We start from the raw sequence: 25,163 nt of genomic DNA on the forward strand, positions 1-25,163 counted from the left end.
TCATATGAATAAAAATGTTCCAACCTGAAACACATGTCAACCTCTCTCAATCATGGAATAACACTCTTCTACCAGAGTTAAGCTGCAAGACGTAAACGCAATAACACTTTCTTTAGAGTCATTATTCACTTGAGTGAGTACACCCCCAAGACCCTTACTACTGCATCACACTGTAGGCTTCAGGATCAAAACCAAGAGTCTGAGCTGCATCTCATATGTTATTAATTTATTCAAAAACACAGACCATCACTATTCCTCACAAACTTACCTTTTCCCTTTAGCAATCGTCTAAAACCATAAGGTTTAGTTTTCCCAGCCAAATTCTTAAACTTTGAGTAGTACTCTGCTAAACCCAAGAAAGAGAGCAATTCATCCTTATTAACTAGAGCAATTCTCACTGCCTCTAGCAGCTCCTCTTTGGGAGAAATACCATCAGAACTAATCTCATGCCCTAAATATTTTATAGATCTAGTGGCAAATTTATATTTTACAAATGCAGCCATACAACCTCTCCCAATGTATCTGAAACACTTCTCCACCTCGGATCATGTGCCATTTTATCTGTACCATAAATAGAATATCATCTTGGAAATACAGAACTCCTTTTCTGCCCCTCAAAATTTCAGGCATTAGCCTTTGGAAATACTGAAGCAGCGAGAGCCGGGACAAAAGGCTTTCTAATAAACTGGAAACACCCCGCAGGGTAATGAATGCAATTAGCTTCCTTTTTTGGGTCTCGCCTATGCAGCGCGCATGCGCTACATAGGAAAAAGACCATTAGCCATTGATTCAGTTTGGCTGCCAAAAACGTGCACGCATTGCATTACCTTCAATGGCAACGCGTGCACGTTTGGCGATTCCCTTGAAGAAGCGAGCTTTGACATATGGTTTCTGCTCGCTCCAGCAAGGGAATCTAGCACAGGCCCCCTCCTCTCTTCCCCTCCCCTTGCTGCCTCCTCCTCTCCTCATCAGTGCAAGGCGCAATCTTGTCTTTTTTGGATCCATTTCACAGGGAAGCAACTCAAAATTAAAGAAGGAAAGAGGTTCTGAACCATTTCTTCAAGTCACGGTTTTTAGTAAGTGAGGAGCAAGACATAAAGAGAGGGAATAATAGGAAAAGGGGGGCAGCTGCCAGCACAGAAAAGAAGGGGACAATGCACTGATGTGGTGGTTTACAGTTTATGAATGGAAACAAGACTTTCTTGTGACATGAGGTCCGAGCTGGTGCAGTTAGTAACCTTAGAGTTTATAGAACACTAGTAGCCCGTCCAGACGTTTTCCGGGTATGAATTGCTGCCGGTCAGGTCAGTAGTATATTGTTTTGTAGGATTTCGTTTTGATAGCATTTCTTATCTGTATCGGGCCTGTGAAACGCTCTGATTCACAGTGCACTGCTGATGCACTTAAGAGTGCGCGTTCAGCAGTGTGTGAACTAGAGTTTCCCTACTTTATTTTTCCTTGCAATATAATATAGGGCGAACTAGACAACATGGCATGAGAACAATTTACATTACAGAAGAACACATTCATTTGTGGTAGGCACGGGGAGACAAAGTGATTTGCCTGGAATCACAGGATGTTGAGCTGATGCCGAGATTCGAACGTAGCTCCCCAGCTCTAAAGTTTGCAATTCTAGAACTTTGCGGGAGGTGTGTCTAAAAGTGTATGTCGGTGCTGGCCATCAATGAGAGAGACCTGTGCATTTTTCAAATCGGTGGTGAAAAAATATGAGTATGTTGCTGAAGATGTGGGCCGCCGTGCCACCAATGTACTTAACGGGGGAGGGTAAACACCCATTATTCCGCAACTTTCTTTCTGCATACCATCACTCCGCATACTTTCATTACGAAAGTACCATGACTCCGCAATGCCATTATAACGCATGGCATTACATTTTATATGCTTTTACCACGCATACATTTACAACGAAACTCGTTGTAAATGCATGAATGGTAAAAGCATGTTTTTAAAAAAGTTTTTGATAAGGTAGGTATGGGTATAGGGGTATATGTTTTGGGGTACTGAGGTATATGTTTTGGGGTGTTTGGGTATTTTAAGGGTTCAGATATAGTTTTGGGTTATGGGGTACAGGGGTAGTGTTAGGTTTTAGGGATAGGTCTGGGTTTTGGGGTACAGGGGTATTTTTAGGGTTCAGAGCTAGGTTTGGGTTTTGGAGTGTAGGGGTATTTTTAGGGTTCAGGGGTAGGTTTGGGTTTTGGGGTACAGGGGTATTTTAAGGGTTTAGGGCTAGGTTTGGGGGTACAGGGGTATTTTTAGGGTTCAGGGTAGGTTTGGGTTTTGGGGTACAGGGTTATTTTTATGGTTCAGGGCTAGGTTTGGGGTACAGGGGTATTTTTAGGGTTCAGGCTAGGTTTGGGTTTTGGGGTACCGAGGTATTTTTAGGGTTTAGGATAAGTTTGGGGTACAGGGGTATTTTAATGGTTCAGGGCTAGGTTTGGGTTTTGGGGTACAGGGGTATTTTAGGGTTAAGGGGTAGGTTTGGGTTTTGGGGTACAGGGGTATTTTTAGGTTTCAGGGCTAATATTGGGTTTTGGGGTACAGAGGTATTTTTAGGGTTCAGGCTAGGTTTGGGTTTTGGGGTACAGGGGTATTTTTAGGGTTCAGGGGTAGGTTTGGGTTTTGAGGTACAGGGGTATTGGGTTCAGGGCTAGGTTTGGGTTTTGTGGTACAGGGGTATTTTTAGGGTTTAGGGATAGGTTTGGGTTTTGGGGTACAGGGTATATTTATAGGGTTAAGATGGGTTAGTGTTTAAGGGTGTTGGGGTATTTTAAGGAGTAAGGGTGGGTTATGATTAGGGGTGCAGGGGTATTTAAAGGGAGCAGGGTGGAAACCTGTAGCTGGAATGTACAGCACCTGGGAAGAAAAAACAATGAAATATTGGGCACAACGCTCGCATTTTTTCCGTAATCCCATGCCCCCAGCACACGCCCACAGCACATGATATGAGACATGGCATGAAGGGCGGAACATACCACATGCCCCCAGTGTTTGTCACACCCCCAGCACACGCCCACAGCACAACGCAGACACGACCACAAGGGACTGCTTTGCTGGCACGGTTCTTTTACCTTTTAAATGTATATGGTGGGCGTCTGCATAGCCTATGTCCTTCTGCTGCAACTGCCCTTTCCAACGCTGTATTGGGTGTTGTGATTGGTGCTGTGGTTCCTGAGATTACCCGCCTCAAAGGTTTGGACTCTCTCTTTATTATATTAAGTATAGATTGTGGCATGTGACCTGGGTTTTCACAATCGCCCCTTAAGATCTACGTCTTACTTTTGAATTGCTGTGCCACTGTTTTTCAAGAAGTTGCTATGGAAGACAAGCCAAGTTTCGGGTGACATCCTCTGCAGGCTTGTGAAGTATATACCAATAGATTCCTTCTGTATAAAAAAAAATATTTATTTCGTTCATCACTGTCCTCAGAAGAGAGGGTACTCTTTTTAGAATATCTTAAGCCATATCTTCTGCTAGTATGTGCTGTGGAATTTAAATGAAATAAACGGCTGCCATCTGTCACATGAGGTGTAGAGGGTGTATATTTACCAGAGCATAGAGAGTATGTGTGTGCCATCTTGACTTGCTTGGCTGATGCCTGTGATTTTTGGGTGCGTGTCTTGCATTGCTCCTGCCCTGTACCTGTTCCGATTGTGCAAGGGAAGCTTGCACTATTGATGATGTTACCACCTTCTGTGTTTCTGGCTGAAACTCTAGGAAACGTTTTCAATTATACAAAGCCCAAACCATTGCCTTTGACACAGCATGTTTCTATGGGCAGCTGTACTCCCTCTCCTGTCTCTGCTTTCATTCCATAGCTACCACTGCAGACCAGTTCTTCAAACCTTGAGTTGTGTTGGAATAAAGTGTTTTCTTTTTAGCTCATTAATTTACCACCTACTCGCTCCCACATATTTATCGACAGCACTGGGCGAGGCTTTGTCAAAGCAGTTCAGCAGGTAGGGGATACGTGTGTGCATGCGTGTGTGCGTGCCTGCGCCCCCGTGCCCTCCCACCCCCACATGAGAACTACAACTCGCACATCCTCAGTGGGCACCTCATGGAATGGGGGGTGATTTCAAAATCCGTCTACTCGCCACTGACTGGAAATTACTACTAATTTTCTATACAAGGCCATTTGATACAACATTAAATACAATACACTGCTCAGTTTGCAAAATAAATTTGAGCATGGCCCAAACGTTTTGTTAACAACACTCAACTGGAGCTGAAGCTAAAGTGTGGCTACTCTCATGCCTTTATCTTCCACCACCTTAAACTTCCCCTCCCTCTCTTTCTTTCAGTTTTGCAGGTTCTTTATTTAATATTTATTTTTGTTGCACTTTTTTAGGTCTCACCTACGCAGTGCGCGTGCGCATGCGCTGCATAGGAAAAGGACCTTTAGCCATCGATTCAGTTTGGCTGTCAAAAACGTGCACGCATTGCATTGCCTTCAATGGCAAAGCGTGCACGTTGGGCTATTCCCTTGCGGGAGCAAGCTTTGACATATGGTTCCTGCTCGCTCCCGCAAGGGAATTTAGCACAGGCCCCCTCCTCTCTTCCCCTCCCCTTGCTGCCTTCTCCTTGTCAGCACGAGACGAGCGCGTATCTTTTTGGGATCCAATTCACAAGGAAGCAACTAAATGAAAGAAGGAAAGAGAGGTTATGAACCGTTTCCTCAAGTAACGGTTTTCAGTAAGTGAGGAGCAAGACTGAAAGAGAGGGAATGAAAGGAAGGGGGGGGGGGCAGCAGCCAGCACAGAAAGGAAGAGGACATTGTCCGAATCTTCGCTGGGCAGTAAGGTAGAGACAGAGTCCTTTTCCTCTCTCTGCCTGTCCCCAAACATCCACGAAAGCAAGCATAGCCTTATCTGAATGCCTTTGCTATTTCTGCCATCCTGGGACACCGTTTTGAAAAGGAGAAGTAGAGGAACAAAATATATATATATATATATATTTTTAGGCTAGAGTCCTCCCCTGTCCCGCGCCCCCGCGCCCCCCCCAAGCACCTCAACCGTGGCGAACACTGGCCTAAGTTTTGGAAATTCTACATCAGGTATGGGTTAAGAAGTCGCCTATGCATCTAGATGGTTCAAGAGTGGCATTTGTTTATTCGAGTGCTTCCAATAACTGGTAGGGTAGGGGGTTGGTGAAGAATTTCAGTAAGCATGTTATAGATTTACATTCAGACAACTTTATGGGTAAGGGAGTCACAGAAGCCTCGTTTGATTTTACAGGTTTTGCCATTCCAATGCTTTGTAAGTTGAAAACATTTCTTTGAGTGCTGAACATGTTTTTGGCGCTGTCCTTTTTTGGCTTTTTTCAGTTTTGTTATCGTAATAATACACATTTTATTGGGTTACTACCCATATTCAATTATGTCAATTATGTGCTCTCGTCTAGGTCAACCTAAGATATCACACTTCCCTGAAGTGATGTGATGTCATAGAGGTTATTTGGTGTACAGTGTCCTTTCCAATAACCCTGACATTTTGGTACATCGACGTACATGACAACCATATACGTCCATATGTTAAAAACAAGACAATATGCCATGCAACTGAATCACTCATAAGAACCAATCCTCAGTCCTCTGAAAACAATACTCCATAGAAACCCTATGACTCACTTTTCTGAGCTCCAGATGCACACCTGGGAGCACAACGTCCCCACAAGGGAGCACGGACTGAGCCCTCGAACACCAGAACCAAGCACCCAACATCTGTCAACACACCCCAGACTGTCAGCTCTTAGGGGGTCACTCCTCAATCATCCGTTTCTAAAGCACCTATACAGGAGCAATACAATACCCAGGATACAGACATATATCGGCACACCCCTCCCCCTGCTGGCTGCCTCCCTTTCCAAACTGTTGCACACTAGAGTTCCCTCATTTGCACACTTTGGAGGGGTGGGGCTCAGGGAAGCCTGTGTACCTGCCCTAAACCGCACTACTAGAAAAGGTTAGGACCTATTTCAGTTACAACTGTGTGGAATGGGGTGGAGGGCATAGTCGGGCTCCAGAAGGATTAAGGGAGAGGATGTGGTACGTCAGCTAGACTGACGCCCAGGTTTCGAGCCTCGGGGTCGTGTCCACATCCTGTAATTCTGGGCAAATCACGTAATCTCCCCGTGCCAGAATGTGTAACCTAACCGGTGCTCATGTAAAGCTTTCAATACCTTCGGGTCGAGTTTGCGCTATACAAAATCTGCAACAAAACAAGCATTGGCATAGCCAATAGGTCTCACCTTTGGGACCTTTAAAAGTGTTTAGCTATGCAACTGTTGATATTGTTGCACCAGGGATATTGTGCTGCATAACTAAATACTTATACTGTCAAAAAAGCGAGACCTATGGGCCATGCCAATTCTTGTTTCCTATGCAGTGGGACTTGATGGTACCTGGTAGACTGGTCGAATGTTGAAAACTATTTGCTGTCTCTTTTTCTTCTTGGAGAGAAGTCTGGTTATCTTGGGAAATGGATATTTATCCACAAATATATTTTTATTCAAGTGTCTTAAGCAAATACACACCCTTATCTTTCCATTTACTTGTCTTGTTACTAAACTTGACTAAATCTGAACTAACTTAAAACTGGAGATATCCACTCAGATTATACAATATGTTCAGTTATTGCAGCATCTTTCAGTTTGAGCAACTTCCTCTCGATCTCCTCCCTCACCACAAATGGTACATTTCTCACTTTATTTATGACTAGATTTGCATTGTCCCCGAAGTTCAAAGCCCACAGGTTTCCCAATCTTGCCTGAGAACACATGTGAGTTTTCCTTATTTAAGGCCTCCCACACACGCATCCACTGCCAACCCTTGTTCCCTAATATATGGGTTTAATATAATATTCAAACTTTGTTGGTCTGTCCATCCCAACACACACGGTCCAATGCTTAGCCACATTTATTTTCCCTCAGCTATCCTTCGTTTAAACTAACAACCCTGTACCTTGACATTGGTATGGGTTCACCACTAAAACTATCTGGTATATATCAGATGCTATTAGGTCATTACCTATTGCACTCTCAAAAGTTTTTGTTCTCCGGGCATCCTTATTGATTATCGTGTAAGGCGACTGAGTCTGCAACAAAATGATTCACAATTCTAACCGCTATCTCACAAGTAAGTTTATTCTGTGAATTGTGTCCCCCATCACATTGTCACTCAAGGACACCATGCAATCATCACTTCCGGAATCATCATCAAATATAAGAGCTCTTCTTTGACTCGTCACATATTTTGCTTTGCCATATTTCTCCTCTCCCTACAAGCTCTTGCATAGTGCCCTACCTTGCTGCATGCAGAACATGTGTTCATTTGTAAGATTCCTACTATTTGTTAACTGTCTGAGACTTTCACGCCTATAACAGCTGATGTTACTCTCTCTTTTCTTAATCATTATTTTTTACTTTGCGTGGATTTCTTTTTTTTTCCCACTACAACGTCTAAATAATTGTGTTTTTTCCTACTCCCTTTGGACATATTTGATCCACCTTCTTTGAACCCTCAATTTACTGCTTTCACACACCTTCCTGACACATCTGATTTTCTTACAATGTCTAATACCTCTTTAAGTGCTGCAGGCTATTCACCCACAATATTTCTTTTACCCTCTCTATGCATACTAATTTGATCCCATATTAGTTTCTCTTGAATCACTCCATAGCTGAACGAAATAGTCAGTTTCTTCAATGCAGACACATAATCATCAATAGTCTATTATTGCTCTTGTTTCTTATGACAAAACCTATGACGTCAGTAGCTAATTCTTGGAGTAATAAATATCCAAATCATCAAGAGAAGTTGCATAAAAATCAGTTTCATCCAGACTCCTGGTTTTATTTTCCATCTGGTTATATGTTCTAATTCGTTTTGGTCCTAATGAATGCAACAATATACATTTGTTTGTTTCAGAAGTTAATGACTCCTTATCAATTGTTGTCATGCAATTGCAAAAATATTCTTGCAATTTCATTTGCGGTCCTCCTGGTACTGACAAAAGTAGAACTGGAGGGGTTAATGGGAAAGTTTGTGCTGCACGCAGTTTCTCCAAAAATAAAAGCACAAAACCGAGAAATATCCAAAGACTTAGTAATGTTCACGAAAAACTTCCTCACTATTCCAGAGTTCCTCCTTAGAACTGTATTCCTCAATGTATTTCCAAATATTATCCAGTTTCAGTCATTATCCAACACCATGCCTAACTATTGAAAATTATGGAGGCATATATTTCTTCAACTCTTTCCCCCCTCCCCCCTGTACCAATGTCAACAACAACTAGTACATAAACAGGAATAAAACCAGTAGGGTAACCAAACCCAAAGGTTAGACTGAAATCCTGCGCACTCCACATATTTCTGTTTGCAATGATTCCTGACGCAAGTCTATGCTTTATTGCGATCCGGTTAATTCTTTTCAGTTTTTCAACAAAACATGCAAAATTGCCACTGCGTAGGCGACCGTGTCCACCTTCCATATGCATGCAACATGCTTTCCTATCTCATAAATCCTATGTCAATGCATGCACAGTAAAACCTGACGAGATATTCTACATTGCCACTCAAGCCTTCACTTCACCTGGAACGCACAATGATGCAGTTCACTACGTTGCGACCAATCACCTATGTACCTCAGTCATGCCTTACTCCACCAAAATGCATTTGGAACATGCAATGCTTCAGCAGTTTCATCCTTCCACCGCTTCACTTGCATGGTTGACCAGCTTCTTCAGTCGTCCTCTGCTAATATTACCTTCAAACCAATGGTTCGCACAGAATTGAAAAAATGCCATCCACAGGGACTTTCATCAGGCACTGAATTCAGCGCAGGGCTAATCGTTGCCAGTTGTTGCATCAAAGATTACCCCAAGCAAGGTAAGTGATCCTTATTCCTTCACTCACCCCTACGACAGAGAGCTGAACACAACGACCTCCAAGTATAACTGGCTACTCCAATCCAAAAGCTCCACGGCAACATAACCCATTGCAAACTCTTGTCTCCAAATCCTGATGACATCGACGATTCTGTTATCAGGAGGAACATCAGAGTGGTGCACTCTGTACCTTGGAGTGCATCATACCTTCCTTGTTGGGTTATCCAAGTGTAGTGGGACAGTACCAATGCTTCCGAGTAGGACTACCTTACAAGTACAGTTAATTATTTCAGTTGTTTAGATATCCAACACCATGCACAACAATTAATTGGCGTTTTGGAGCTTCAGTCCTCTTATCATAAAAATCTAATGTGATTGCCGAAAGACAAACAATTGGTGGCACTTGGCTGGGATTAAAACCTGTAAACCTGATCCAATATACATAACTCTGTGGAAGGCACGCAACCGGATGACAAGGGAAATGCGCTTCACAACTGGACAAGATTTACTCTGCTCTCAACTTTGCTAATTCCATGCATCAGTAGATCATCCCATCCAGTATTTTTTAGTTCCATTGTGAACGTTTTGGATGCTGTTGATTTTTAAAATGGAACTACAAGGTCCAGAATACAAAGAAAAAACCTGGAGTGGAAAGTGGGCACTCACACATGGATATGAGAAAGGTGTATAGCTCAGGTCTAGGCCTTGTCAACTACTCTGCAATCCATTTTACAGCACTTCACCTGCTGTTCTTACAAAAGAAAAGCTGTTGTACTTTCAACCGGCACATAGTAGGACGACTATACTGATAGTGGGGCATAATGAATTTGTTATAGAGGGCCCTTTATGAAAGTTTGTGTGGGTGTCCTGTGTTGACTGCATCTTCTGCTTCAATAATGGCACTTCTTTGCAAAGCTTTTACACTTCCTATGGGAGTGCCAGCAGTTCTCAGCAGAGTCGAGGTACGTTTGATGAGACCGTCCTGGCACTTCCCAGAACTCTGCGTGTACTCTGGAGCCCAGAGCACCTGCCCTGCTTAGTTTACAGTTTGGGCCCTTCCTCAGACACACCCATAATTGTGTCATATGTAAACAAACTGCCTCTGTGTCCCTTGGCTTCCGACAACCACTCGATGTGACATCTATTTCTGACGTCTGTCCCCGTGAGTGATGACAACAGCGCGCTACGTGGCGCTGTAACGTGCCGGCTATTTTTAACTCCCGTGCTTGGGTGTGTGGACACGAGTTCGGGCGGCGTGATATCATAACTCTCAAACCCATATCCATTACGTTTGCTTCTAGCCTTACTCGGGCCTGCATGTCAAATCGGCAGCCACGAATATCCTAAGCAGAGCTTTAGTTAAGGAAGTCCTTATAGGAACCGAGAGTCACCAAGAGTATCTTGTTTCCAGTCTTGGGGCCTTACACAATGCTTTTACTATGCTACTTTAATCCAATAGAAGTTCATGCAAAACGACAACTCCCAGAATGCATTAAAAAAAATGAAAGCCCAGTACCGGCAACAGTAAATTGAATAAAAAAAAGTCGAGTGTTTGGGGCGGAGGGTAGAGTGGTGAGTGGTCCATATGGCCAAAGAAAAAGGAACCTACCGGGGATTCCTTTCCAAGATACGTCGTTGATATAAATAAAGATATGGCATGAACATAACCAATAATTTTGTGTTTCTTACAACGTGCCCACTGACCTATGTTTGTGTGCCTACAGTCTGAGTTTTCTGTTGTTGCATCCAGACAAGCGCAGATTCAGAACGAAAATAATAGCAAAACAATCCTGGCCAGTTAGTCGCATTACATAATTATTTTGTTGTGAATAATTAGAACCCGTTATGATTCTGCATATATGGGCATTGTAATAAAACAGATGTGCTTAGTTATTCGTTGGTCTGATGTTGACAACCTCGTCAGTTTGCTTCTGAATGTGATGGATGTATTTACATTGTGTCTCAAAAGGCGTTTGGAGGCAGCCATGACACGTGCACTGGAATAAAAAAAACACTTGGACTAGTGGGTGCACGTGATGCCAGGGAGCAGAGTATCGCTCGGTGTGAGTAGAATGTTTCTTTCTTCTTCGTGGGATAATAACTCACACCCACATGATGGTGACTCAACCTGCAGTCTACATTTATCAGAATATGCCCAGCACGTTCAGATAATTGAGTATGTTGAATACTGCTTTATCTAGTTCAAGTCTGAACTTTGGTCATGCAGTATGATTCTGAACTAGCATTGAATCTTCCGCTCCCATGCCAGATTTGTTTTTAATGAGATTGCAAGCTAAATTGCCTCTGTGCTTTGGTTCGACGGATGCTCACCGCCTCGGCAGGCAGCACGATGCATGATTGGCAACGCGCAAGAGCAAAGTCGAGTGCTTTTCCATGTCACCGAGAGTTGTGCAAGTCAGGGTGTGCAAACATTTATTCAACTTGGATTCAGGATTTTTTTTTCTCTAGATTGCAACTTGTTATTTAGTTCAATTCAATAAAACTTTATTCGGTTTAAAAGTGTAAACCATAAAAGTTACACAACAAAAATACAATATAAGTGACAGTGCATTGTTAAGAAGATATCCAGAACAGCAAAAACGCGTGAATAAATAATTAAAAAACCTGGGAGACACTCATTACTGGTCCATATAATGTCTGCAGTTGACAGCTGCTTTAAAAAAAAACCACAATACAAAATATACAGTCCTCTTTCAATAATTGGAGATACACCAATGCAGGTCGAATCTGCCTGAAGTTCAATCTTTTTAAAAGAGGAACCAGGTAGCTTTTGCCAGGGACTTCATACAGTTGACATAAAAACATAAACATAAAATGGAGCATGCCCTGCGGAGACTTGCCGTCGCAGCCGCAGGGAGCTACCACTGTACCTGTAGTAAAACATTTAGGTCTGGCAAGCAGGAGGTGAAATAGGTTCAATCGAAACCTGGTTAAAAGGAATTTTTCGTGCGTGGACAATACCCCATAAGATAAGGCTCTGCTCTCTGGGTTGTTTTGAGCATTATGTATGTCCGCACCCTTGGTTTCTGTACCTCCTTTGCTTCTCTATCCAGGTTTCTACCTGTCAAGAAGGCGGTTTTAATTTCCTCCACATCTCTCTTAGTAATATTTTCTGGCTTAGAGGATAAAACCCCCGCCTTACCGATCAAGGTTTTCCTTGACATACCTCAGTCACGGAATAAGAGCCGAGTTGTCAAGTAACATGCAATCTTTTATAATCAAGTGAGTCAGCAGGAAGTCTGGGTTCAGCCAACACTTTAACCAATAAATCAGTGGACGTAGGGAGAGTGCATCATTTACATACGGGACCCCCAATTCCTCGTGAACCGCTATATTGGATGTACCTCATGGAACACACAAGCGGTTTCAGGAAATCGTTTTTCCACTATTTGGAGGGATTCTCTCACGTTATTTAGGTTATTCTGGTCGACGGTCCTACGTTAAGTTGAGCCTACCCATGCCGGCTAAATTAGTAGTAGTAGAAATGTACTTCTTGTAACTCACTTTTTAATACAAATGTCTATAAAAAATAGTAGGATGTCTAGTAATAGAGGTAGATGAGGCGCTGAAAAAAGATTTTTTACCGCTCTGATTTTCTGAATTTGGCATCCATTCAGTTAAGCTTTCTGTGAACTACCTCCAAAAGAACATTGTTTTCTGTGCTGTTTTAAGGAATACAAGGATTGGACTAAATGTCTCTTTTGTGCAATATGCCAACCCCAGTAGGTGAGCTCTAGGATGGTTGACAACACTTATGATGGTCTTCTAGAACTGGAGGTCGGTGTAGTTGACACCGCTTGCCTGATGGTGCAAACCTAGCTGTAATCAAGTGGAGTTCTGTACAAGCAACGCCAAGTGGCAGCAGGATATGAGGCTAAGCAGAGGACAATTATTACTTGCTACCAGTGTGAGAGGACTCTCTTAATTTGTGTCTACTTTGGGAAGAGATAGGAAGGTGACGGCCACAGTTTGAGTGATCACTGGGGCCTAAGTCTGCTTCTTCAGTAATCTGAGGATCTGTCTGGTTTTGAGGGTCTGGCAAGATTTCTTGTGAGACTCAAATGTTGATGACATTCAGTAGTGATTGAGAGCTTCACCTTTCATGGACTTGTCTATTGAGGAAGGGATTATATTGGTTTAGAGGGACATGGAGTATAACGAGTTGAGGAGGCTGCTCTGGTGTTAATGGAGAGGGAGTGAACAATGTCAACATTTTTCTTCTATTTTCTGCTTCTGTACTGGTTGATTTGCATTTATCAACAAAGTGATCACTTTTGTCGGTGGCGGTATGCTGGGAAGCTGGAGGTGGAGGGAGAAGTGGGATGGGGTCAGTGGTAAGATTGACACAGTGCCTGATCACCTTGAAGTTGTTTCTGCTTCTCTTTGTGATTGCTTTGATGGTGTTGGTGTAGTGTTACCTCTGCATCAGTGTTAAGGTTTGGGCTACAAGAGCAAATTCTCAAGAACTTCTAGAGCGCTGTCTTTTGCTAGGTTTTGTCTTGCCTCCGGTGGTGCATTTGCCATTTGAGATCTATGCTGTTCCAAGGTGCTGATGAGTTGGCTTTAGATGATTTGGTCCCTTTCGAGAGCACTGGATTCTACTTTAGTGCCGAGCATATGGTTTGAAGCACTCAAATAAGGAGATGACATCTGTGTATGTTGGGTGGGGCACTTATAGTGGTGGGGTTAAGATGTGGTCTTATTGCACATTGTCCACAGAGCACACTCTGCTGTACAGAATTAGTGCTTGGCAGGGTTGGACTGACCTTTTAATTCACCAGATATTTCCCTAGTTGGCTGAAGCCCCTGGAGTTTGGTTCTGAAACCTCAGGGCAGCTCGTGGTATGTTGCTTTTCACAACACCCTGAGATTAACTGCAGTAGGCACGGGAACGCTTTAAGAGAGGGATGGAGGAAAGAAGGCAGGAGGAAGGTTAGAGAGAAGGTGATCAGAGATGTAAAAGAGAAGTGAGGGGTTCTGTGGAGAACACGTTCGTTTTTTTGTTTGTTTTAGTTATGGCCATTGGACTGAGCAGGGTTCATGGAGAGATGGAATCCTGTGGGGACGTATACTGTGGTTTTATGCAGTGTCTGACTGACCAATAGGGAAATCTGACAGTGCCCAGTGGACTGGTTTGATAGGTCAGTGTGTGTCATTTTTTGGCTGTTTGTGGGTCTGTTTTATGGCCTGCTGGGACAGTTTTTACTGCTGAATTCCATGATATTAAAACAAAAAATGCCTGCATCAAGCTCCAATTCATGCAGTCTTCCATAACTTGCAAAACACTTACACAAGGTGTAACAAGAAAAAAAAAAGAAATCACTGGTGTAAACTTAAGGGAGGGCGTCCCAAAAATATAGGTCGTGAGCATCCCTAAAGGAGAAAGTGTCGGTAATCTTTTGAGTAGGGTTGGATCTGCGAAACAGATGCCGGGAAGACTTAATTTGTCAGCAGATGGCATGTAAGCGTGGACTCATTAATAGGGTATGCTAGGTGACGGAGGCAGTTTATGGGGCTCTGTTTATGGATGTTTCCTCATAGCTAAATAGTTGTAATTCCCAAAATGTCTGGGGAAGGGGGGTCTAAAGAAATTATATTCTAAGCGCGACAGTCTAAAAGTGGTTGCCGACTGCCAATATTTTTTTTATAGTATCAGAGTGCAGACAGCGGCGGCTCCTCCGCAATGGTGGAGTAGCGTCTCCCCATTAGCTCAGAGCCAGCAGCTAAAAAATAAAAACATATTTTACTATTATTTTAGTTTTCAGCTGCTGGCTCTGAGCCAGAGCATGTAGGGAGGGGCCGTGCCGTGCCGTTCCATGGGAGGGGGAGGAGGAATGTCGTGCACTTATAATTGCACATGTCTGTTTCGCCGGACGAACAGATATGCACACTAAGGTTTCTCTAACCTGGCTTTGCGGGAAGCTGACGCCCACATGGGCGAGGTATCAGGACTAGAAAAGGTATGCACAGACTGCATTGCGCTGCCAAGACTAACTTGCCTAAGAAGAAGTGCTTCATAGCATGAAATGCGTCGGCGATTTGAATATTTTAATGCCTTGTGTCAAGCCAGCTGCACTGCAACCTCCTGAATAAACAGAAACAAATACCTACCTTTTGTGTGGCATTTCCGAGGGGGCAACCCTTATGTTTTGTGTGTAAAATATATGTGTGTATATATATATATATATATATATATATATATATATATAAAATGGGACTCTCACTTAGCGAAGATGCTCTTAAACCTGAAAAGGGTTTCGGGAGTTCTCCTGAGAGACCAGCGAGCGACCACTAGTAGGCCAATAGCATCAGCCCTCCTGGTTTATGAGGGGAAGGCGCTGGACTCAGCGGTTTATGCTCTGAACTGTGGGGAGATGACAACACGAGAGATCTGGTTACAGCTGAGCATAAGTTTGTGAGAGACTTAGTATCACTCCCTCTCTCAACCCCCCTGAAACCCCTGTACAACGATATTTCATACAAAGACTGCACAGCAATGCGTTTCGACTTTCGTCTTGGTCACGCTGAGAAGCAGAACAGTTTGCGCATCCTTATACACATCCTTACTAAACATAAACGAAGGACTAGTAAAACACAGTGAAAAGCATAACATACATTGAATCAAAGGTGAGGAACGGCGCCGCCATTTTGTCATGGTCAACACTGTTATGAGGTGTTCAATAAATACAGCTGGTGTGAAACAACCAATGCCTTATATACAAATTCAAAATGTTATGGCAGACTAATAAACATGATATTGTCATAATATTGTCTTAATTGATTTTATCACAAAATTAAAACGTTTTGTACCATACTAGACTGACTTTCAGTGGAATAAAATATTTAAGGCTCTATTGCTCGAATTCCGAGTTGAATGCACGATATATTCAAAAAACCCCAAACTTTATTAAATGGGACGTGCATGGTAATCAATCACCCCTGATCCCCAGTACTAGAATTGCATGAGTTACCTAATTCAGTGTGCCTCATTAGTTGAAAAACAACACCCCACACGAACGCCCCAGTGGGCTAATAACACCTTCTGTAAACTGGAATCACACAATGATTCAATGTATGTTATGCTTTTCACTGTGTTTTACTAGTCCTTCGTTTTGTTTAGTAAGGATGTGTATAAGGATGCGCAAACTGTTCTGCTTCTCAGCGTGACCAAGACGAAAATCGAAACGCGTTGCTGTGCAGTCTTTGTATGAATAAATTACCTGCAAACCCATTCAAGGCGTCCGTGAGATTTTTCCATATTGGAAATTGCTGTTGGTGATAGTGTACAGGGCTGCCGGTGCCCTGATCACGGACCGCCCTATCAGACGGCCTCTTTCACTACCGGAGCTGTTGTTTATATATAGCTCCGGTAGTGAAAGAGGCCGTCTGATAGGGCGGTCCGTGATCAGGGCACCGGCAGCCCTGTACACTATCGCCAACAGCAATTTCCAATATGGAAAAATCTCACGGACGCCTTGAATGGGTTTGCAGGTAATTTATTCATACAAAGACTGCACAGCAACGCGTTTCGACTTTCGTCTTGGTCACGCCGAGAAGCAGAACAGTTTGCGCATCCTTATACACATCCTTACTAAACAAAACGAAGGACTAGTAAAACACAGTGAAAAGCATAACATACATTGAATCATTGTGTGATTCCAGTTTACAGAAGGTGTTATTAGCCTACTGGGGCGTTAGTGTGGGGTGTTGTTTTTCGACTAATGAGGCACACTGAATTAGGTAACTCATGCAATTCTAGTACTGGGGATCAGGGGTGATTGATTACCATGCACGTCCCATTTAATAAAGTTTGGGGCTTTTCCAGATTTTCTTTAGTTTTAATCCCCCTGCCCTATTATGTACTTGTGACTTCTAGGAGAGGTCATGCAAATCATAGGGGTACACTAACCCATAGAGTACCCTAGTGTGTGGAGGTGTTTTTACTGTATTCAAAGTGTTTTCAGCATTGCATTGGCCCTGGGCCTGATGATGCAGAGCCCAGTGATAGCCCTAGTCATTTACCAACAGTACCAGTCAACCCAAAAAGAGAATGGGGGTGCCCAGGTCACAGGATGACTTTGCAACAGCTCCGCAACCAGGATGGTAAGATAGTCTTGTTCATCCTGCCTAACTGGGTCCCTGTAGCTGGCCTGTGTTCCAATATGGGTAGCCTGAACTTATGACTTTGTCCCTGTCTACTGTGACCAGTATCTAGATTGGCAGTTTGTGCTTTTTGGCACGGTTTTCTCTGAAATCTTTAAACCAGCATATTCTGGTTCTAATTATTTTTTTGGCGTATTGCTTGTGTTATTTATTAACATTTAATCTATTTTTCTAAACTGGTGTGGGATCGTTTTTGTGGTGTGTTTTCAGTTTATTATTGTTTTAAGTGTTGCACAAACACTTCACACATTGCCTCTAAGTTAAGCCTGGCTGCTCTGTGCTTCCCAACAAGAGGGTTGAGGACAAGTTCATTTGGGGATTGTTGGTGACTTCAATTTGTCAAGAACTTCTGTGACAGTAGGGATTTCTCTTTAAAGAAAATCTGGAATTTTGTACCCAGCATTTACATATTGTTCTTGAAGAGCTGTGCTATTACTTAACTCTGGCTCCTGCTTGATTAGAGGTTGGATTAGCCAGTTGCTATTCAATCTGCACGTGTCCTTCACAAACATTACTTGTTTCACTGTGATCCTTCTTCAATGCTGATGTGCTTCTTTTATGTAGTACATTCAGTGAAAACCTTTTCATGCAACCTTGCTAACATGAGTACTTCCTGGTGTTTTAAATAATTTTGAAATGATGTAAATTACTTTAAAGCACCGCTGCTTAATCTCGAGATATCTAGTAACAACCTGTGGTATTGCATGCCAGTGCTGCTTACTGTCAAGACGCCTCTCATTGACAAAGCCAATGAGTTTGACTTTTCTGCATACCTATATCTGAATGCTTTCGCACATTAAAACCAAAGCTATTGTCTTTCCCAAAGCTTGTTTCATTCTTGTTTCCTTCCTGTTATTAACTCTTTATTTCATGTGTGTGCATGTGCCTTTCTGTTGCCTTTTCCATTACCATACTTTAGGAAATATCCGTTTGTGCATGTCTTTTTTGTTTTGCTTTGTTTGCCTATGGTAGCCCATCAAATGAAAGTTTGTTAAGGACACCTTCGAATTTAAGATAAGACAAATCCCCAAATAGTAGTGCTCGAACCAGAGTGATTAATTGGCATGATAAATATTTTAATATAGTAAGCATTATCATTCATATTTTTCACATCTCGTCTCAATTGGTGAATTTGTTCTCTGCAACTTCACTGACGCTCTACCAATATTAGATTTTGTGTAGATTTGTTTTCTGATGAAAATTTCCCATATCAGTTGGCACTCGCCTTGACAAAGCCTCCAGTCATTCTATTTGAAGCATGTTGAGGCTCTGCACTAGATGAACTCCTTTCGTTCAGAAACTCCTAAATAGTCCTTTTGTTGCTCATGTATTCCTTGGTTATTGCATATGATGATGAAGAACTATTTTGCTTAGAAGTCCACAACGTCTTCGATTTTGTCAGTCGGATTTGCAACTTCTGTAAGTTTGACATCAATGTGGTGCCCGTCAGAGTGTAGGCACACTACACCTCCACTTCATACATTCCAAAAACATCTGCCCCTCATCTGAACTACCTATTCTATCCACCGGTATGGAGTTACATAGCATCCATTTATTGTACAGTAGGAAAAACTTGTTCTTTTTATATTTTCATACGTTCTGAAATTGAATTGGTGAGACCAGGCTCTGGTAGTGGCAGGTTTGTCAGTTGCTGCCTGGACCTGAGGCTTATGAATTTGGAAGGGCAGCTGCACTCTTTTGAATCAGTTTAAGAGCGTTAATTCGGTATGTGTGCTGTGTTGGTATGTAGCCTGCAAACTATGACATGTGAAGTATTTTAGGCCTGGTTGAGAACCAGGACACCAGATTACATCGACTTTCAACCAGAAGTGTAACTTGCAATACTACTCCATCTAGTTTGCGGTAAGAAACATAAACAACGCAATTATCCATCCTCATTGATGACAGTGCATCAATAGTAATAAGATTCCTTTTTCTTCTTTTTTCTTCTTTTTTACACATACAGACCCCTGACGAAGGGGCTCGTGCCCCGAAATGCATTGGGTGGACATCAAATGTATTGTCATTGTGATGTATGATATATACTTGAAGACAGTTATGTATATGTTGACAAATTAATATGCGCTTTAACAAATGTAACATGGATTTAAATGTTATGCTGATTTAAGTTGACTTTTTGATGAAAATTTAAATAAATGTACTAACGTCCAAATTGCAAATTGAGTAGTGCGTGCTGGTGTCCTGGTTCTCAACCAGGCCTAAAATACTGGACCTGAGGCTTGCCATACCTGACTTGGTCGTGGATACATTTCTTGATATTAATGTCATTTTGGAAGTATGTTGGTGTAAGAGTTTTAATATTACATTTTAGCGATTGGCATATACAGTGTGCGTACCTAGACATGGATTTGCGGGCATGTCTGCTGGTTGATTCTTCACGGATCACATCAGACGAGGAAGGAAGTAATGCAAAGGATTGCAGCCGTTTACAGAACTTTCTGAGATATTATAACATCTGTGATTTGCGGAGAGTGAAAAAAACTTTAATTCTAGGTGTGCCTGTTTTAAACTGTTGGCGCAAGACTCTACAGAACTCCATGTGTTCCTAGCCGAGTGCTGGCCCTTTCTTATTAGCTGCGCAGCGCAACGTGCACTACGCTGGTGCGTGCAATGTATTCACAGTCAACACTTACACCTTTTTGCTTCCGCCGCACAAACTACCCCTCAGTGCAGCAGAAGACAATTAACAAATGCATGAAGTTCTGATCCTTGTTACTGCCATCTCGCCCGGGTGGAGCGTTCCCATACTTTTTATTTCTACAAGTGAATTCTCACCAACACATGTCAGGTGCTGGAGAAATATTCAAATATTGAGCTGGTCACATGCTCTCTATTATCTGAAGGAAGACCTTTTAGTATGAACTTCTATTCTCCATGACTATGGAAGTGCCTTCCCAGTGTGTTCTTGTGGTTTGAGAGTCTGCCAGTTTTTGCAGTATTACCCTTTTACCTGTGTTTGGTACTCTTTTTTGTAACCTGCACACGTCACTTTTCTCTGTAACACACTGTTTGCTACCTCTTACATTTTGTTTGCTTTTGACACTTGCACAAGTGCCACCATTGCCTATGTAACGTTTGTTCTTGTGTTTCAGTGTCTTCCATTTATTGCAGTATTTTACCTCTACTTGTACTTTGTACGCTTTTGTAACCTGCACACATGTCACTTTTTCCTCCTGTAATGAACCGTTTGCTACCTCTTGTATTTTGTTTGCTCACGATTGTCACTTTTGCCTCATGTAATGTAACGTTTGCTTTTGTAATTTGTTCACTTGTAATGTTCTCATGTATCAGTTCTGTTCCTATTGTGAAGCGCTCTGACACCTTCGGGTAAAGTCAGTGCTATACAAAAACGCATAAATAAATACATAAATAAATAAATAAAAGCCAGCAGCAGAGAGAAGCGCGCTCCCTGCCTGCACCTTTGCCAGCCCCTCTCCCTCCCTGGATTCTCAGACAGCCCTTTGTGTCTCTGGCTACCGTCATGTGACCTCTCTCTCCACACAGCCAGCCAGCAGCCCTCCCCTGAAAAGTACACACACCTTTGTTGGACTCGTGCAGTTTTCTCAGCTGAAGAGAAAGCTGCCCAATCCACATGATTTTAGGAGCTTCTCCCAACTGACCCCATCTCATTACCGATCATATTCTCATCCCCTGAACAAAATCGCATCTGTTCACAGCTCACTGCTCCATACCTAAACCCTCAGGCGGTCCCAAAGGCGAGACCTATTGGCTATGCCAATGCTTGTCATTGGGCCCCACTTCTCCTCCCTGGGGCCGCTCCCAATTCTCCCGCTCCCCCGCCTTAATTTGGGATGAGGTAGGTGAATACACATACAAAACCCTCTGCTGGGACCCCCAAAGATACTCCCCTCCTGGTCCACCCTAAACTTTCCTACACCATTATTGGTTCCCTCTGGTGAGGTCATTGACCTGGGGATGCCACATCTCTAGAAAACCGAGCGCCGTTCAAGGCTGTCTCTCGTCCCGGACTTTACCAATGCTCTGCGCGGGGCCCACCTTAGGAGCAAAAATGATAAGTATAACTTTACTTTTGAGTGGCAGATATTCGTGCACTAGACCTGTTAAGAGCCTTGAAAAACGAATGCAGAAACAGAATACATATTTTTTTTTTACTGGTGAACCAGCTCCTGGCGTTTTCAGAATCTTCTGAAAATTAGGGAAGTGGTTTTTATGAAAAGACTGAAATTCGTAGAATCTTACCTTGCAGATTTCTTCAACTCTTAAGTTCTGTCTCACTGCTGCCAACAGCTTGCATATCCCCTCTTTATTTTTATTAACCAAGACAGCAAGGGAAGTACTTTCATGACACTGGTCCTTGGCGAGATTGATAAAAAGCATACCAACGACTGGAGTTAATTCCATAAACCAGCATCCTTATTCACAAGACAATTCTGCATAGTGTGTGAATGGTCAATGCGTTTCAATATGATAGCATGTCAAACGTTTGTATTTAAATGTTTGCTCTAGTATTTAGAAGTATTTTGAAGCAGATTGTGGTGTTGTGTAAACTCCCTCTGCCACTGAACGTGATGGACTGTAATTTATTAAAATAAATGATGTGGTGAAAGACAAATGGCCAGTTGTACATAAGCAATGAAACGCTATTTGTTCTCTCCCTTTGCAGGCAGTGGTGGCCCAGCCTCCTGTGACGTGGCACAGTGTGATGCCTGAGAAGGCACTGGGGCCGGGGTATGTGGGTATGGCATCCGTAGTCGGCGTGGGCAGCTGCGACAGCGTGGCCAGCATTACTTCCAACCACTCCGCTCTGGTAAGTGAAACTGAAGCACTGGGTCTAATTTTACTGCTGGTGGTTAATCGTTTTGTTTGTTCAGGTGCTTAGCAAATATCGAAATTGTAAAGCTATTGAGAGTGTGTTAATTTTGTATTAATTTTGTATTTTATGCTGTGTGTTTGGTTTCAATAAACTTGAACTTAAAAAAAGGTAACTGACTGGAGTAGGCCTCTGAGGAACCTGCACGTTCCCCTAGAATTCTGGAAAACCTCCACCATGCAGCTTGGAGAAAATGGCAGACCAGGTCCAAGAACCAGTATGATAGTTTTGTTTTTGGGACCCCACTGATACACCTGTACTACTTAGACCGAACTGTAGGCAGGGTCCACAGCGCTGCGGGCACGGTCGGCCAGCACCCCTCTGCTTTCACTCAAGGGGCTGCAAATAGGACCTTGTCGGTCGAGGGAGAGTCCTGTGGACAGGCATCTCGCAGATTAGGCTGCCTGTGTTTGGATGAGACCCTGTTTCACAAAAATGAGAACACTAGTTACTTTGATGCACCCTTGTCAAAGAACCTAACCGAGTTGAACAAACAGCACTGGAAAACTCAGTTTCTATTCAGCCAATGAAGACTTGCCTCGTCAATGCCATTAAGGGATTCATCACAAGCTATCTCCTCTAGCCGTCTCAAAACTGCGCTATATCTAGAGCTTCCCTTTTTGGACAGGATTCAGACTTCTGAAGCACCTGAATATTGTCCTACTCTGCACTGATCTCACTGACGCAGCTGATATCGTTCTACTCTTTCCAAAGAAGTGCCTCCCTGCAAGTGAAATAAATGTGCCACCCGAGTAATCGGTGCCATCTCTGCATCTGAATCACGATGAATGCTTTATGTGCTTCTGTGGTGCTGGACCAGTTTCCTACAATCACCTGGAAATACCATGCCGCTCCCCTATCTTTACCCAACCTTCTCCAAAAAATATACTCCTTCCAAATCCCACAAATCTTGCACTTCCACGACACGCAAAAAATAACTTTAGCATCCTCATCATAGAAGTACCTGCCACCACCTCATCCTCCATATTCAAAGGCCTCCGAGATGAATGCTAGCTCACCAGCAAGGCATCCACAAGATTACAGTGACCGGCTTGACATTTTGCAGAAAAACACCCTGCAACTCTGGACACTTAAATTGTTCCTGCCCACCTCACTTGATTATTTCGTAAGCCTTTTGATCCTCAACCACTTCATAGCCATCCCTTCAACCTAACAAACATACCACTGTGCTACAGCTAGTATGTCATCTCATTATTCACATAATTACACATCTACAGCCAACAGCAACATCTGACTTGGAGCCTTCCCAACTTCCCTAGTGCTTTTAACAGAAAGTACGAATTCTACCTTTGCTTGTATCATCTGCATTATGACAGTTCACCTTACATACAGCTGTGTACATCCTCTCCAAAGAATACATGTCGGATGTTGTTACTTCAACATCATTCCTGACCAGTCATGACCCCTTATCCATAGCCAGAAAATTCCTTTCAGTTATCCCATGCTGCCCCACAAAGAATAACCACATCAACAAAGATCAAAGCATGCCTATTTAGACATGTCATTGCAGCTATATTCCACCTAATACACTCATTCCCACAGCATCCCAATCATTGGCACCTCAGCACCTTCAATAAAACCCTTAAATTACCGAAATACACTTCTATCCTACGTTTTGCCACATTCCTCCTCAAAGACTAAAGGGATTTCGACCACATCACTTCAATCCTGAAACCACTTAACTGGTTAACCAAAACCACCCACATGCAATATACATTGTAATTTGTGGATTATAAACAATTCACTCACATTTCCCAAACTACCTTGCTGCTAGTTCTTTTCTGCAGACTAATCCAAACAACAGCACCTCTATGTGTGGGACTAGAATAAGGGCACTCACAACCATGAATCCAGGGGCCAAAAAGTATAGGCTGTGGCATGATTTAGGGCTGCATTGATGACCGCTGTGACTGTGTGAGGGTTTTCATTCCATACCGACGTCTAAATTAAGCCCCTAGTCACGTCATAGATTTTACAATACAGTGGTGTGCTGTACCAGAGTTGTTATCCCTCTACCATACCAGTGGTAAGCCTTCTGCATATTCTATCATTTCCTTTGGTGAGTTAAGTGTACAAAGGAAGTAAGTTGATTATTGAATTGGAATAAAATAAAGTCTAATGCCTTACAATCTCAGAATGACTTTAATCTTTTATCTGTAACCATTAGGATTGCTTAGTTAAGGGAGCAACTGCTAAACAAAATCCTTGACAAAGACTCCTCCTTCAGCCGCTCCCCTCAGCAAAGTGTGCCATTCGCTGATCAGGACAGACGCATACATCCAACCTCCACTGCTAGACATGCGACAGTGGGAACGTTGTAGCCTTCGCACTGTGAAACGTAGTCCTTAATCTTGACTTCATCGCATCATCAAATTATGCTCGGTGTTGGAAGTGGGGGGTCCTTATTGATTTCCACCGCCACCAATATCTGGAGGCGGGAGTCCCTGACCCCTCGCTTCAACGTTAGGCTAAGTAAGGACACCATCTGCGATATACCTGCTGACCCTCTTAGTAGCTTGGCACGAGCAGCCAGCTTATCTCCAAAGCACAGGTGTACAGTATGTGCAACCACGCTCACAGTAACTCAATGATGTCACCACAAATAGACTCCACACAAGTTTTTATAAAATGAGTATAAACTTAATATAAGAGGTGCTACGATCAGACCACACGCTACAAAATCAACATACAAGAATGGGTAGTATTCTTTCTGGTGTGGTAGGTTCTAATCCCAACCACCACTTCTAACCCACAGTTAACCTCACTTCTGTTTCCAAAACGTTAGGCCAGTCTTATTGCTAAAATCTCAAATGTTGCAAAAGAAAACAAATACTGCAATGCATAACGATATTCTCTTGTACTGTGCAACAGAGAGACAATGCCATACGTAGCGCCCCAGTCTTGTACTCTGCAATACAAGAAATAATGCAATGTGTATTACTACCAGCATGTCCGGCACTAGGAAGAAACAAAGCAATGATGACATAAAAGTACTGCTTCCCGCTCCATCCCCAGTACTGACCCTCCTTGGGTCAGCACGGGCCGAGATCTGAGCCGAAGCAACAGGCTAGCGCAGCTGACAGAAACGAGAGGCTGAGAGGGTGTCCTTCCGGGCTCGCACCCCGACCCAGGTGGTGATCTACGTTACCTGGGGGGGGGGGGAGGGGTGCGACCCCACTCTC

At 43.0% G+C, this 25,163-nt stretch overlaps 1 protein-coding gene across 1 annotated transcript in view; it reads left to right on the forward strand.

The window, feature by feature from the left end:
• Window positions 1-25,163, forward strand: part of C5H1orf116 (chromosome 5 C1orf116 homolog) — a 71,831-nt gene that overhangs the window by 18,142 nt on the left and 28,526 nt on the right. The window contains exon 2 of the mRNA XM_086923392.1: window positions 21,754-21,897. Coding sequence (XP_086779518.1) covers window positions 21,793-21,897 — 105 coding nt within the window. The 5' untranslated portion in view covers window positions 21,754-21,792. The remainder of the gene's footprint in view (window positions 1-21,753; window positions 21,898-25,163) is intronic.

The sequence above is a fragment of the Lissotriton vulgaris genome, chromosome 5 (assembly GCF_964263255.1).
Source record: "Lissotriton vulgaris chromosome 5, aLisVul1.2, whole genome shotgun sequence".
Classification (NCBI taxonomy): Eukaryota; Metazoa; Chordata; class Amphibia; order Caudata; family Salamandridae; genus Lissotriton; species Lissotriton vulgaris.